Source organism: Cricetulus griseus, chromosome 5, assembly GCF_003668045.3.
Source record: "Cricetulus griseus strain 17A/GY chromosome 5, alternate assembly CriGri-PICRH-1.0, whole genome shotgun sequence".
Taxonomy (NCBI): domain Eukaryota; kingdom Metazoa; phylum Chordata; class Mammalia; order Rodentia; family Cricetidae; genus Cricetulus; species Cricetulus griseus.
The window spans coordinates 176108506-176123535 of NC_048598.1; the positions used below are offsets into that span (position 1 = coordinate 176108506).

The following is a 15030-nucleotide window of genomic DNA, read 5'->3' on the forward strand; positions in this document are numbered from 1 at the left end:
TTTCTTTTGAAGATGTTTGTACTTCATCTTGTGGAGAAGCCTGAGTGACCTTTGTGCACAAGCCAATTGATGTCCTCTAATATATCTCTTTTATCTCCCTTCCATTGGCAACAAAGTTCCTTATCTAAGTTTTTTGCTTTTTCCTGATGTTTTCTTGTTCATGTTGCCTGCATGCTCACCACTATGGACTCTGATGCAGCTGAAGGTAGGAGAGCTGGAGTGTTTACCTTTGAGTTAGAGAAGATCAATGGGAGAAGTGATGGTATGTGTTGGTTCAGAGTTAATAATCACAGGTTTCAGTAATCTGGAAAAGGAAAAGAAAACCTACTTCTCCAGGCCTGAGCATCCTCTGGATTCTTTTATACTGACCTCAGCTTTGTGTCAAGAATTATTGGTGAACAATCAGACTATAGAATGTGGGATTACTGACATCAAGACAAACACAACTCATTGAACATTACAGAGTGAAGGTGAAAACCAAGGGATCCATTGTCTGTTCCCTAAAACCAGGATGAGGTCAGCCCACATGGCTGCCAGTGATATATGATAACCACAGTGAACCTGCAGCTCAAACACACTCTGGACACCAGGATTTTGTGGATTAACTTCTCATCATTTCTCTGAAGAAAAGACATACATACATGAGCAGTATTTAATGAATGTGACTTGCCATGTTTCTGCTTTCATTTGGGCTAATAATTCTTCAACAACATTATGCGTCCAGTGCTTACTTACATTAGTCACCAGTGCTTACTTACCGAGCCAGGGTTGCTGGATTACAGTCAGTGAGAACTGAATTTTAAGCAAGGCAGTTAGAACCCTTCTCTATCAGGTTACTAGAACAGTTAGTTCTTAGAATCAATGTCGCTCTCCTGTAAATGCTGCAATAACAGAAATGACCCAGTTCAAAGATTCTCTCACTCACCATGAAGACAATTTGTCTCAGAATAAAATCTGTATTGGAAAAGTAGGACCTGTGTGGGTCAACAACAGATGGGGTTCTAGAGCAGAAAGGAGAAGTGTACATGTAATCCAAAAGCTGTCTCCAATTATCACATCTTTCAAATGAAAAATAAGATTTTTTTAAGGGAGCATAAGAAGGGAAACAAACATCCTAAGCATAGGCTGTAGGTCCATCAGATGATGTCATCAGGAATCCATTCAAATGCCTTTGGAGGTTCCCTGTCTCATGATATCAAAAGGCTTTATTGCCACTTTATACATTTATTTATTTATGCCTTACATTCCTTTGTATATATAGTACAGCTTTGAATTTTTAGGGGATTCCTGAGTATACAAATCAGGAGTTCTCTGTGTCTATAACTGTTTCTCTTGACATTTCTTTGGCTCTTTTCCTTCATTTATTCGTTTTATTTTGTCCTGTTATAACATATTAGTTTTTCTTTGATCTCGCTTTAATTTATTTTATTTTATTTTATTTTTTTATTTACTACAAGGCTATTTGTTTTCAAAAGACATCACGGTGGTGAATATGGATGGGGAGGACTTGGGAGTTAAGGAGGGAGGAGGGAGTGTGGGATGCAGCCACTTCTATCAGCAGGTGTTTGCTCTACATTCCAGAGTCTGGGTGGAACAAGAATTCATTGTGGATCCCATGATAAAACAAGATGACAGCGTTCTAACTTTCTTCGAAAGATGGAAACCCATTTCCTGGTGCAAAAGGAAAGAAAAGTTGAACTTTGTGGGCTTCATAATATAAAACCAGGTACATAGGAACCCAATTGTTAAAAGAAGGTTAGTACTGACCTCAGACAGTAAAACACAGGAACAGCAACTATTTTCATAGTAATGTTATTCTAAAAGCCAGAAATTGGAAACAACCTAGATGCCACTCAAACAAGGAAGGGATTAAAAATGTGTTACATTTATACAATGGAGTAGAATTCAGTGCTAAGAAATGATGGCATCCTAAAATTTGCAGGCAAATGGACAGAACTGGCAAAAACCTGCCTGAATGAGGTAACCCATACCTAGAAACACAAATATAGTATTAGTCACTCATAAGTGGATACCAGGCATAAAGCAAAAGATACCCAGCCTACAATCTACAACTCCAGAAAAGCTAGAACTTAATGCTTGAAACAGATGGAGGCAGATGTAGAGATCCATAACTAACAAATGGGCCAAGCCCCTGGAGTAGAATCAAAGTGAGGGAGGAGATATTAAAAGAACAAAGTAGTCAAGACCACGATGGGGAAACCCCACAGAATCAGATGATCCGAGCTAGTGAGAGATAACTCACTCTGTTCTGAGAAATGGGGAACCTGCATAAGACTGAACTAGACCCCCTTAATGTAGGTGATGATGGTGGGAAGGGGGTAATATATGAGGTCATTGGCAATGGGTCCAAGTTCTAACTCTATAGCACAATCTGACTTAGTGGAGCCCACTATTTAGGGAGAGAAACCTTGTTCATCCAAGACACAGGGGTGCATGGTGGTAGGCAGGGAGTACAGTTTTCCTGACTCAAGAAGATGATGGGACTGAATTTTAGAATTCCAAAGGGAAGATTTACCATATTCAAGGAGAACATAGAAGGTGAGGAGGAAGTGGGGGGAACAGGTGGAGAGGAGGGTGGGCAACTGGTATTGAAATGTTAAAATATAAATTGATAAAGATGGGTTTTAGTGGTGCCTGGTCTTTAATCCCTGCATTTGGCAGGCAAGGCAGATCAATCTCTGTGAGTTTCAGACCAAGAGTTGGTTCCAAGACAGCTTCCAAAGCCAAAGAGAAACCCTGTCTTGAAAAAACTCAATAAATTAAAAAGAAAAATATAGAAAGTTTTAAGAAATAAGTCAGTTGAGAAGAAGCAAAAAATACAGGAGCAGAAGAATTTGGTGAGGGTTTGGGCTAGGGCTTGGAGGTGGGGTCATGAAAAGATGTGTTTCCTGTGATCCCTGTAGTCCCCATGCTCTCTATCCCAAACTCACAGTGTAGGAAGTCAGAGGGAATGATGGGCATATTGTTAAAAGGAAATGGAGTGGTATCCACCCTCCTCGTTTATAAAGACTAGGCTGAGTTCACACATGCAAATGCGTCTTATAGATATAAGTTAAATCCCCTCCTGAGCTGTGGCAGCTCACATCTCTCTCACAGGAGGCTGACCTCTGAGAAAAGGGGGTGTAGCCTAGAAGATGACAATGTTGGGTCTTCTGTACCTGGTGACAGCCCTTCCTGGTGAGTGTGACCATTTCATACATGTGTCCATGAGGGGATGTGACAATATGTGATTGACAGAATTAACTCTTCCTGTCTGCAGGTGTCCTGTCCCAGATCCAGCTTCAGGAGTCATTACCTGGCCTGGTGAAGCCCTCACAATCGCTGTCCCTCACTTGCTCTGTCACTAGTTACTCCATCACCACCAGTGGTTATGGCTGGCACTGGATCAGGCAGTTCCCAGTGAAGAAGCTGGAGTGGATGGGGTACATAGGTTATGATGGTAGCACCGACTACAACCCATCCCTCAAGAGCCGCATCTCCATCACCAGAGACACAGCCAAGAACCAGTGCTTCCTGCAGCTGAACTCTGTGACCACTGAGGACACAGCCACATATTATTGTGCAGGAGTCACACAGTGAGGGGACTTCAGCATGAGCCCAGACAAAAACCTCCCTGCTGAGGAGCTCTGGGACAGCAGGGGGAGATGAGCCCTAAGGAAGCCCAGGAACTCAGAGCAGGGAAAGAAAAATACCCGGTTTTCTCTGCCTTTGCTTCCCACTCCCTAAGCACAGAGAAGACAGGGGATATTTTCTCTCTGATGCTGAAATGCTGTGTTTATATAAAGTCACATTCGTTTGTGTCTCAATTTTGAGTCTCAAGACAGGGTGTACAGTGATATTTCTTGTCACTTTGAATATGGATGAAGTCTTTAGAGGCTGAACCATCTCTCTGTGTTTAGGAATATGTGTTGATGAGAACAATTTTTTGGAACACAGCTGTTCTCACATGGAATTTGTTTTCACAGAGAAATCTGATTCCATTTTTGATTGTTCACACACTCTACTCTCAATAACATCTGTAGGTTAGAGCTCATCCTGTCCTACTGAAACATAGTGGTTGCTGAGATGCCTAGGGAATGACACAGTGTGATAAGGGGATCCACACCCCTGCAGCTGCATTACCCACCATGCAATGCACAGCCGGGGATTTCCTGGTGTCAAGTGTGTGAGGCTGAGTGTATATAAGAACATTGCTGTCCATGCTTACTGCCTCCCAGAGATGGACTCTTCTGTGTGAGAAAATAAATCAAATGGTGATAGGATTAAAAACACCATATGAAGTAAATACTCAAGTGTTCACACTCATGGTTAATATCTTCAACTGTGACAGAGGAGAATCAGACATAGAAGAAAATTGAAAGTCATGTGATCAGAATGACCTGACCTGTGATTTGTGCTCTCCTCCCACAGTATCATGGGAATGGATACCTAACCCAATTAAACACCATGAAACAGAGAGCCCAACTCACGTAATAAAATAAAATCAGCAGGCTGAGTGGTCTCATACCAACCCTTCAGTTAACAAGCCTTACATTGCATTCTGTGATATTTTTGTCTAATTATCTCTGAACATAGGAAAATTTGAACAAACCAAACATGAGACAGAATGTCTGCAATAAATGTCCTCCAAACCTTGGTAGAATCACACACAAGGTGACAGAGAATGCAGAGTGGTTGAAGTCCCTCAGAACCTGCACTGGACAGCTGCTTCTCCATTGATGAGAACTGACCCTACCACGGAAACCCATAGCCTAAAAGTCATTCATAAAATCAAGGAATCAGATATGGGATTTCCTGGGATGAAGAAGTGGATGGGCATCCAAAAAGTCCGTCCAAATCCCACAGACTGTCCTCACCTGTAAGGATTTTCTAATAACACCCACACCTCAGACTCAATAGTGCAGAGTGGGAATGGAACTAAGGTTTCCCATGGTCTATGAACAAAGGTAAGGAGGTCATCTTCCTTTTCACAGAGCAGTGTCTGGATAACATGATCTGCATTATTTCTCATTTCTTTGAGCAGGCAAACATGGTTGGGATAACGAAATATTCCTGAAGGTAAATTAGATGAGATCCTTTGGCAAAACTGTGGATGGGGAGGGTGGTTTGGGAGAGGGGAGGAGGGTGAGAACGTGAGGGAGCAGGCTGGTTGGGCTGGGTAGGGATGCATTGGAAGAGCAACGAAAAGTGGTTTCTTAATAGAGAGAGTCACTATGCGTTTAGGGAGAAACCTTGCGCTGGGGTAATTCCCAAGAATCCGCAAGGAGACCCCTGCTAAGACTCCTGGCAATAGAGGCGAGGATGCCAGAACTGTGAAGATGCAGGAGCTTAAGGGGCAGAGACTCACACAGTGAGAGATATTTGAGAGCCAGACTGAGAAGGGAGAGGTGGGAACTGATCCACAGGAAGCCCAGGTCCTTCCTGTGAAGAAGTTGAAGTAGAATCCAAATGACAGGAAGAGAAGCAATGAAATAAAGAAGGTTTCCTTTAGGGCATGGCTCCACCTTCCTGCTCTTCAGACCTGAGCTGTGTGAGTCTCCATTTACTCTCTGAACTGTCAACCACCCAAGAAGATGAGGAAGGAGCTTTGGGGAAATGTCCAGGCCTCTGATGTTTTTTATAACTGGGATGGCCAAAATTCATATCCTCACCAAGGTGCGTTTTGTATGAAAATCCAAAATTTTCTTGGGAGTAACAATCATGACACCACTCTTTGTACCTCACCCATGAACACTTGACCTCAGGAAATCCCTGCCTCACCTTACAGCCTGTATTAACAGCTGCAGTTATGTGTGGATTCCATACTGTCTGTGGCACATTCCTTAGGCATAGAGCAACTACTTTCTGTCAAGGGTCTAGGAAGTGCTACTGCATGAAGTTATATCTGAGGATGGAGGGAATCGGGAATCGAGAGAAGATTTAACTTTTTAACGGGTCAACTACTGCAATGCCAAGGTCAACTGACTTTCAAGAGGAGACATATATTTTCTAAATATATTCCTAAGATCAGAGGAATGGCTCAGCTGCTGAATGCTAGAACCACAACAAAAATGAAAACAAATATTACTATGCACACTGTCTTGAGAGACAGTTAGAGGCAAACAAATGCAACTTAAGAGAAACACAGCATTTCAGAATCAGAGAGAGAAAAATGCCCTGTCTTCTCGGTGTTTAGGAAGGTGAATGCAAAGTCACAGGAAACCAGGTGTTTTTCTTTCCAGCTCTAAAGTCTTGGAGTTCCTGGGCTTGGTTAATGTTCAGTGACCTGCTGGCCCAGAGCTCCTCTGCAGGGAGGGATTTTTTTTTTGTCTGGGCTCATGCTTAAGTCTCTCACTGTGTGTCTTGCACAGTAATATGTGGCTGTGTCCTCAGTGGTCACAGAGTTCAGCTGCAGGAAGAACTGGTTCTTGGATGTGTCTCTGGTGATGGAGATTCAAATTGTAATGTTTAATTTTTAAACTTCTATGAACTTACTGTATAATATCTGATAAGATAAGCTGTGAAGAGTTCGTGTATAAAAGAAAAAATAAGTTAAGGATGTTGAACCTTCTTATAAACAAATCATGAAAAATAATTTAATAAAATCATTGTCCTCACTGTTTCATTTTCTCTCAGAAATTTGCACCATTACCTGCTGCCTCAAAGGCTCTCACACACCAGAGAATAAGATATATCAGGAAGATATGCAAATACGGCCTCCCTCTGCTCATAAAACCAGCCCTGCCCTCACCCCGCAGGTCAGGCAGAGGACTCCAGCCCTGTCTTCCCATTCAGTGACCAGCACTGAAAACACGACAATCAACATGGGGTTGGGGCTGCACTGGGTTTTCTTTGTTGCTCTTTTAAAAGGTAGATAACACGGGATGCTGAGTGTGTGAGGAGACATGTGTGAGAGAGACAGTCAACTTTGTGACAGTTTCTTCATCAGGATCCTATCTGTTTGCAGGTGTCCACTGTGGAGTACAGCTGGTTGAGTCTGGTGGAGGATTGGTGAAGCCTGCAGGGTCACTGAAACTCTCCTGTGCGGCCTCAGGATTCACCTTCACTGACTATGCCATGAACTGGGTCAGCCAGGCTCCAGGGAAGGGACTGGAGTGGGTCGCTCACATAAGAAGTAAACATTATAATTATGCAACCTATTACGCGGATTCGGTGAAAGGCAGATTCACCATCTCCAGAGATGATTCCCAAAGCATGATCTACCTGCAAATGAACAACCTGAGAACTGAGGACACGGCCACTTATTACTGTACAGCTGACACAGTGAGGAGTCTGCAGTGTGAGCCCAGACAAAAACCTCCCTGCCGTGTTCCCATGACCAGCAGGGGGCACGCGGCACAATAAAGCCCAGGTTCAGACAAAGTTGATATTTTTTTTTTTTTTCTGTTTTATCTGGGTGTCCTCTCCATTTACTGTTTTGTTTTGTTTTGTTTTTTGTCGGGGATCCTTTTAATAATTATAGACTCGGGAATTGATCAGCGCCTCTAAAAATTATGTCTTCTCTTTTGACGAACATTCTTTTTTATCATTTTTTGTTTGAATCAGAAACAAGATTGTTTTACATGACAATCCCAGTTCTCTTCTCCCTCCCATCTTCCCCTACTACCCCCCAACTGGAACCCTGTCACATATCATTTCTTCTATTCTTCCCCTGACTCAACCTTTCTGCTCCCTCATGACCTCTGCTTCCTTCCTCTTCTTCCCTTCTCATTCTTGTAGCTCCCTCGCCCGCCCCTCTTCCCATGCTCTCAATTTGCTCAGGGGATGGTGACCCTTTCCCCTTCTCCAGGGAACCATGTGTATCTTAGGGTCCTCCTTGTATACTAGCTTCTCTGGCAGTGTGGATTGTAGGCTGGCAATACTTTACTCTATGTCTAAAATCCACATATGAGTGAGTACATACCATGTTTGTCTTTTTGTGCTTGGTTTACCTCACTCAGAATGGGTTTCTTCTAGTTCCATCCGTTTTCCTGGAAATTTCAAGATTCCATTGTTGTTTTGTTTTGTTTCTGGTGAGTAGTGCTCAATTGTGTAAATGTACCACATTTTCTCTATCCATTCTTCGGTAGAGGGACATCCAGGCTGCTTCCAGTTTCTGGCTATTACAAATAATGTTGCTATGAACATAGTTGAACAGATGTCCTTGATGTATGAATGTGCTTCTTTTGGGTTAATGCCTTAGAGTGGAATTGCTGGATCTTTTAGTAGACTGATTCCCATTTTCCTGAGGAGTCGCCATACTGATTTCCAAAGTGTCTGTTCAAGTTGACACTCCCACCAGCAGTGGAGAAGTGTTCCTCTTTCTCTGCATCCTCTCCAGCATAAACTGTCATTGGTGCTTTTGATTTTAGCCATTCTGACAGGAGTAAGATGGTTTCTCAGAGTTGTTTTGACTCGCATTTCCCTGATGGCTAAGGATGCTGAACACTTTCTTATGTGTCTTTCAGCCATTTTAGATTCCTCTATTGAGAATTGTCTATTAAGTTCTGTATCCCAATTTTTAATTGGATTGTTTGGTGTTTTGGGGAATAGCTTCTTTGTAGGGGAAGCTGTAGCCTCGCCTTCTTAGGGGCTGGCTACAGGAGTACCTGAGGGCTTGTGAGGGCATGGTCAGAGTGAGTAGGGGGACTGCGTTTCGGTTTCGGTTTCTCTTTGCTTCTTGCTGTACAGACTACCACCGGCTGGCTGGTTCGCTCTGTAAGTAAGGCTTTTCCCTATTAAATACCCTTATATTTCTACCTGACTCTGTATTGGTAATTTCCTACTATACTTCTTGAGTTCTTTGTTTATTTTGGAGATCAGCCCTCTGTCAGATATGGGGTTGGTGAATATCTTTTCCCAGTCTGTGGGCTGCTGTTTTGCCTTGCTGACTGTGTCCTTTGCCTTACAGAAGCTTCTCAGTTTCAGGAGATCACATTTATCAATTGTTGATCTCACTGTCTGTACTACTGGTGTTATGTTCAGGAAGCAGTCTCCTGTACCAATTAATTCAAGGGTATTTCCCACTTTATCTTCTAACAGGTTCATTTTGGCTGGGTTTATGTTGAGGTCTTTGATGCATTTTGACTTAAGTTTTGTGCAGGGCGAACGGCTTGGGTCTATCTATATGTCTTATACATGTCCTCATCCAGTTACGCCAGCACCATTTGTTGAAGATATTCTCTTTGTTCCAGCGTATATATTTGGATTGTTTGTCAAAAATCAGGTGTTCGTAGGTGTGTTGGTTAATATAAGGGTTTTCAACTCTATTCCATTGGTCTACCTGTCTATTTCTGTGCCAATACCAAGTTGTTTTCAGGACTATAGCTCTGTAATAGAGCTTGAAATCAGGGATGGTGTTGCCTCCAGAGGTTCCTCTATTGTACAGGGTTGTTTTGGCTATCCTGGGTCTTTTGTTTCTCCATATAAAGTTGTGAATTGTTCTTTCAAGGCCAGTGAAGAATTGTGTTGGGATTTTGATGGGGATTGCATTGAATCTGTAGATTGCTTTTGGCAAGATTGACATTTTTACTATGTTGATCCTGCCTATCCAAGAGCACGGGAGATCTTTCCATTTTCTGGTATCTTCTTTAATTTCTTTCTTTACTGACTCAAAATTCTTATGGTTGAGGTCTTTCACTTTTTGGTTACTGTTACTACAAGGTATTTTATGTTATTTGTGGCAATTGTAAAGGGTTATGCTTCTCTGATTTCTTTCTCCACCAATGTGTAATCCGTATATATTAGGGCTACAGATTTTTTTTAGTTAATCTTGTATCCTGTCACTTAGCTGAAGGTGTTTATCAGCTGTAGGAGTTCCCTGGTAGAGTTTTTCAGGTCACTTATGTAGACTATCATATCATCTGCAAGTAGTGAGAGTTTGACTTCTTCCTTTCAGATTTTTATTCCCTTGACCTCCTTTTGTTGTCTTATTGCTCTAGCTAGAATTTCAAGTACAATATTAAAGTGGTATGGAGAGAGTGGACAGCCTTGTCTTGTCCCCAATTTTAAAGGAATTGCATTGAGTTTCTCTTCATTTAATTTGATGTCAGCTGTTAGCTTGCTGTATATTGCTTTTATTATGTTAAGGTATGTTCCTGTTATTCCTGATTTCTCCAAGACCTTTATCATGAAGGGGTGTTACATTTTGTCAGAGGTTATTTGGGGATCTAGTGAGATGATCATGTGTTTTTTTTTTTCCTCAGTCTGTTTATATGGTGGATTACATTGATGGATTTTCGTTTGTTGAACCATCCTTGCATCCCTGGGATGAAGCCTACTTGTTCGTGGTGGATGATTTCTCTGATGTGTTCATGGATTCGATTTGCCAATATTTTATTGAGAATTTTTGCATCAGTGTTCATGAGGGATATTGGTTTGTAGTTCTCTTTCTTAGTTGTGTCTTTGTGTGGCTTGGGTATCAAGGTTATTGAAGCCTCATAAAAAGAGTTTGGCAATGACCCTTCTGCTTCTGTTGTGTCAAATACTTTGAAGAGAATTGGTATTAGCTGTACCTGGAATTTCTGGTAGAATTCTGCCAGTGAAGCCATCTGGCCCTTGGCTTTTTTTGGTTGGGAGACTTCTGATGACTACTTCAATTTCATTAGGGGTTATAGGTCTATTTCAGTTGCTTATCTGTTCTTGATTTAATTTCGGTAAGTGAAGTCTGTCCAGAAAATTTTCCTTTCTCTGTGGTCAGGTGTTGGAGAAGCTCTGGAGACTCATATGGACTTTTCTCTCATACTGAAGTTGGGCCAGACCCTCGACTGGAACAGTGTTAGTAATTCAGAGGGAACCAAGTGGAAGTGGAGCCAGGCTCAGTCACAGTAAGCATCTGAGTTGTCCAATACCCTCTCCTATTCTGCACAGCTGCGCATATAAGGCTAAGAAGTGATAGCATTGAAATTTTAATTAAATTATTTTCATTACTGCTTTCAACATGGTATCTTCTGCTTCTGTGTTGTATTAGATAATTCTAGTTCTGACCTGTCTGCACTAACTCAGAGCTCAGCCACTCATCTGGAGCTAAGGGATGGCTGCTGTGTGGTCTGGGCAGTGTCCTTCCTGTGAGCTTCTACTGTGGATTCTCAGATCCTGATCCTTTTGCCTTTTGTTATGAATCCATTCTCACTATATTCAGAAGCTTCCTGGTCAAGCTGCCCTCAGGACTCAGAGAGTGAGCAGTTTAAACTTGACGACACTGACCCAAGAGTCCCATGTTGGTAATAATGTGAGCATATGCGTCTACCAGTATTGGGCAAATATTTTGGAGAAAATATTTTGATCATGTGGGAATTCTCATATTTACTTGTAAATGAAAACATAAAGATATATATATATATATATATATATATATATATATATATATATATGGAAGAAAACAGCCACTCACAAACTCAAAATTAGTTACAAGGTAAAATAAAGAAAATGCTGTTTTTGGTGATCATTGGCTTATTGGAATGAAGCTCACAATCTTAGCACCTTGTGTAGATAAGGAAGATTAGCAGGTCAAGGGTAGTCTCAGGACACAGCTGGTTCCAGGGCACTTGTGACCATTTGATACCTTGTTTTAACTAGGAACAAAAGGAAACCACGAGTCTCCTTTAAACAGTCTTACTATCAGGATTACTTCCAGGGTCCTGGATGAATCAATGGGTCACAAAACAAAACACCTGTGTCTCTAGAGTTGAGATCCTCTTCCTGGGCGTTCCCCTTCAGGAAAAGCCTGCATGACGTGAGAGAATGGAGGACAATGACTGGAGAAACTTTGCAGCTGTCACTGAGAAGTCCATAGTGTGTCAGTGATGCATTCAAGGATCAGATCTCCCTGAAGCTGAGCTCTGCTCCCACTGAAGACACAGCCCTGCCTTACACTGCAGCAGACACAGTGAGCAGGTTCCCTGTGTGCCCAGAAACAACCTCAATCTGAGGATGCTCAGGATCAGCAGGGGGCACCGTAGACCCAACTTTCACTAGGAAAGAAAATATAGTAGATGAGAGAAACATCTGGACAGTGATGAGTTCTCTGAAACCCTAAGGTTTCCTCTCCTGACCTCAAATAACTGCCAAGACCATGTAATTCTCCTGATGTAGCTACTATGACAATACTCCAAACTTAGTAGAATAAAATTATTTGTTAATTAACATTGCCCACATGAATGTGTATTTAAGGGAAACCCAGGAGGAAGGAAGAGCCAAGTTTTTAGACCATGATTTCTCACTGGTCTGGAATCTTCTCTCCTCCATAAGACTCTGAACATCAGGGAGAGATCTGCTCAGCTCTGTGTTTTCTAAACCAAAATCTCCCAATACCATTGTCTCTCCTGTGTCTATATCATGTGCAGAAATCTATGAGCTGACCTGCATTCTACTCTGCTTGACTCTAGTTGCTAAACACGGAGACCAATACTGTTCCCCCACGATATCCTAGAGCTCAGCTGGGTCAACTACAGTTCTTGACCTGGAGCCCATTCAAATGTGAATTAGTAAATTAACAGATATAAGAGCCACAGGTTCAATTGTCCTGTCAGCATGTCAGTCACCACTCAAACAGTGAAGGCTGCACACAAAGCAATCCGGTATCAATCTTCATAATTAAATATATTGACTGAGAAATCAAACAGATGTGCATTCGGTATGTTAACTTCTGTAGCCTCTAGAAAAGGAAAGCCTGACTTAAGGACCCATAAAAAATTAGGACTTATAATTTTCTGGGACAGGAGACTGAGAAACAAAAGAGAAGTGGATGTGTGATGGAAGTGAGGCCATCCTTCTGGGAGGTTGAGCAGGTCACCTGGAGGACTTGTTTCTTGCCTGGGGCCCAGACTACAGCAAGACAAGGCTCAAACAGAATCCACGGTGTCAGGGTCTTTGGCATTTTAACTGAGGGGGTTAAGGGAAAAGACTTGCACACTCTCTTGATGTTTCCTTCTTTATGCTTTTTCTGAGTTCTATTCTCTTGTCTCATTTCTATGCAGAAATGTCCTCTCTTTCTCTCTTAATGTTTTCTGCCTCCTGATTCTTATTTTCCCTTACAGTGTTTATACCCCAGCAAAATCTTTCAAGCAATATAAAAATTACAATATGTTTACACTCAGATTTTCAAGAGAATTATTACAACGAATATAAGCAAGTAGAACAGTATATTTTCCATAACTCTTATATGATTAGACATTTTAAATATTACAGATGAGAAGAAAATTGTCAATGTAAGCCATGTACAACCATACCCAAGCAACCTGTTTTAGATTAACAGCATTAAGCAAGCAAGGTATTCTTCTCAAGGTATTCTTCTTTAACTGGCAGACTGCAATTTGTGGCTACAAGGAAAGGATTAATCATTTAATTCTTCATCTTGAAAGGTAAACTCATAAGAAATCTTAAAAGAATTAAAAATCTAAATTTATACATGAAAACAATCATCATCACTTTTTATATCATAGATTAAGGAAGAAATTTGTACAAGATATTAATCACCATCTTTGGTCATTAACCCTCCTGAGCATTAAAGCATGTCAGCCAATAAAAATGAGGCTGCTTTGTATTTGTGACCGTAACCTAATGAATTTATAACTCAACTAGGTGTCCTTGTGAACTTTAGTTATTTTCTGGGACATTACATCTCAAATCTATTATCAAGTCATCTAATCCAACCTGTAGTTATATTCAGGGTTGTTTGCAGCTTTGATGCACACCAAAACCTATGAAAGCATCTCTCAACATTAAGATTGAAAGAATTTGAGACAGCTTGGCTTCCAGGGACTCAATTGTTTTCCTTATTCATTAACCTGAACTACAGTCTAAGTAGCCATGGAGGTGAAACTCATAAGCCCCAGCTGTGTGGCACTTCCTTGTATTTATTTTTCATTATCAAAAGAATATTTAAACTAAGTTTATTATTATCTATTAGGCAGTACAGCTTAAGAAGAAATCATATTCAAAATAATGCACAGGTAAAAATGTCCAGTAGAATGGGATGTTTACACATGAGAACACACTGTATTACAGGCAGTGGGGGTCTCCCCACACCCATTCACACCATGCCAGGTACCAGAGAAAGATGGCAGCAGCAAAAATGAAAAGGAACAGCAGAAGCAAAAGACATTCTGGAGTCTGCGGACTCCAGGTTTTCCCAATCAGAGATTCATCCATCCGGGCTTCACATCCTGGTGAGGTGACACCTTATTGTCACTTGCCCCCTGCTGCTCCTCTGACAGGGCCACCTGCAGACACAGAAGTCAAAGCTCAGCTCCCCTTGAAGTTCAGCTTCTCAGTCACTCCCCATTTCTATGGACAAATAGGTAAACGTGCAGCAAAGGAAAACTGAATTACATGATAAAACAAGAAATTCACAGGCTGTCTGGAAAAGGCTCATGCATGTGATTAGCTGAACACTGGAATTCAGGCATGTCACATGACCTCCAAACAGAAAGGGAGTTCCCCAACTCTGGCAGCAGCTGAAAACAAAGCTATAGCTCTGCAGGGAATTTTATGTTCATCAAGGATGAGGTCCACACAGCAGTGCCAACTCCTACAGAAATGAGCACCATAAGCAATATTACGAGGTTTGTAATCCCAGACATGGAGAATTGAGTTGAAATGAACATGAAAATGAGTCTTTATAGAAAAATTGATAATAGGAGATAATTTGAAAATGATATAATTTAATAACATTTCCCCAACATTAACATCATGATCTGATTCCTCCAGCACATTCACAAATAACCCAGGACCTGACCCTTCCAGGCTCCACTACAGAGATGGCTATAAAGCAGGAAGACATGCAAATGGGCCCTCTCTCTGCTGATGAAAAGCAGCCCAGTCCTGACCTTACAGCTCAGGCAGAGGTGCTCAGCTGTGGATCCCAAGACTTCACTCAGGGATCAGCATGGAGTTGGGGCTGAGCTGGATTTTCCTTGTTGCTCTTTTAAAGGTAATTTATGGAGAGCAGTAGATGCTGACTGTGTGAGTGGACATTAATCTGAGGGATAATGGACATGTGTGATGATTTCTTGACCAGGATTTTTTGTG

At 41.6% G+C, this 15030-nt stretch overlaps 1 gene segment (V, D, J or C); it reads left to right on the forward strand.

The window, feature by feature from the left end:
* Window positions 1–6824: 6824 nt before the first annotated feature.
* On the forward strand, window positions 6825–8091 carry LOC113835873 (the record flags this gene model as incomplete). The annotated part of the segment is given in 3 exon segments: window positions 6825–6870; window positions 6968–7289; window positions 8067–8091. Coding segments are annotated over 3 exon segments (393 nt in total), but the record flags the coding sequence as incomplete, so codon positions are not given.
* Window positions 8092–15030: the final 6939 nt, after the last annotated feature.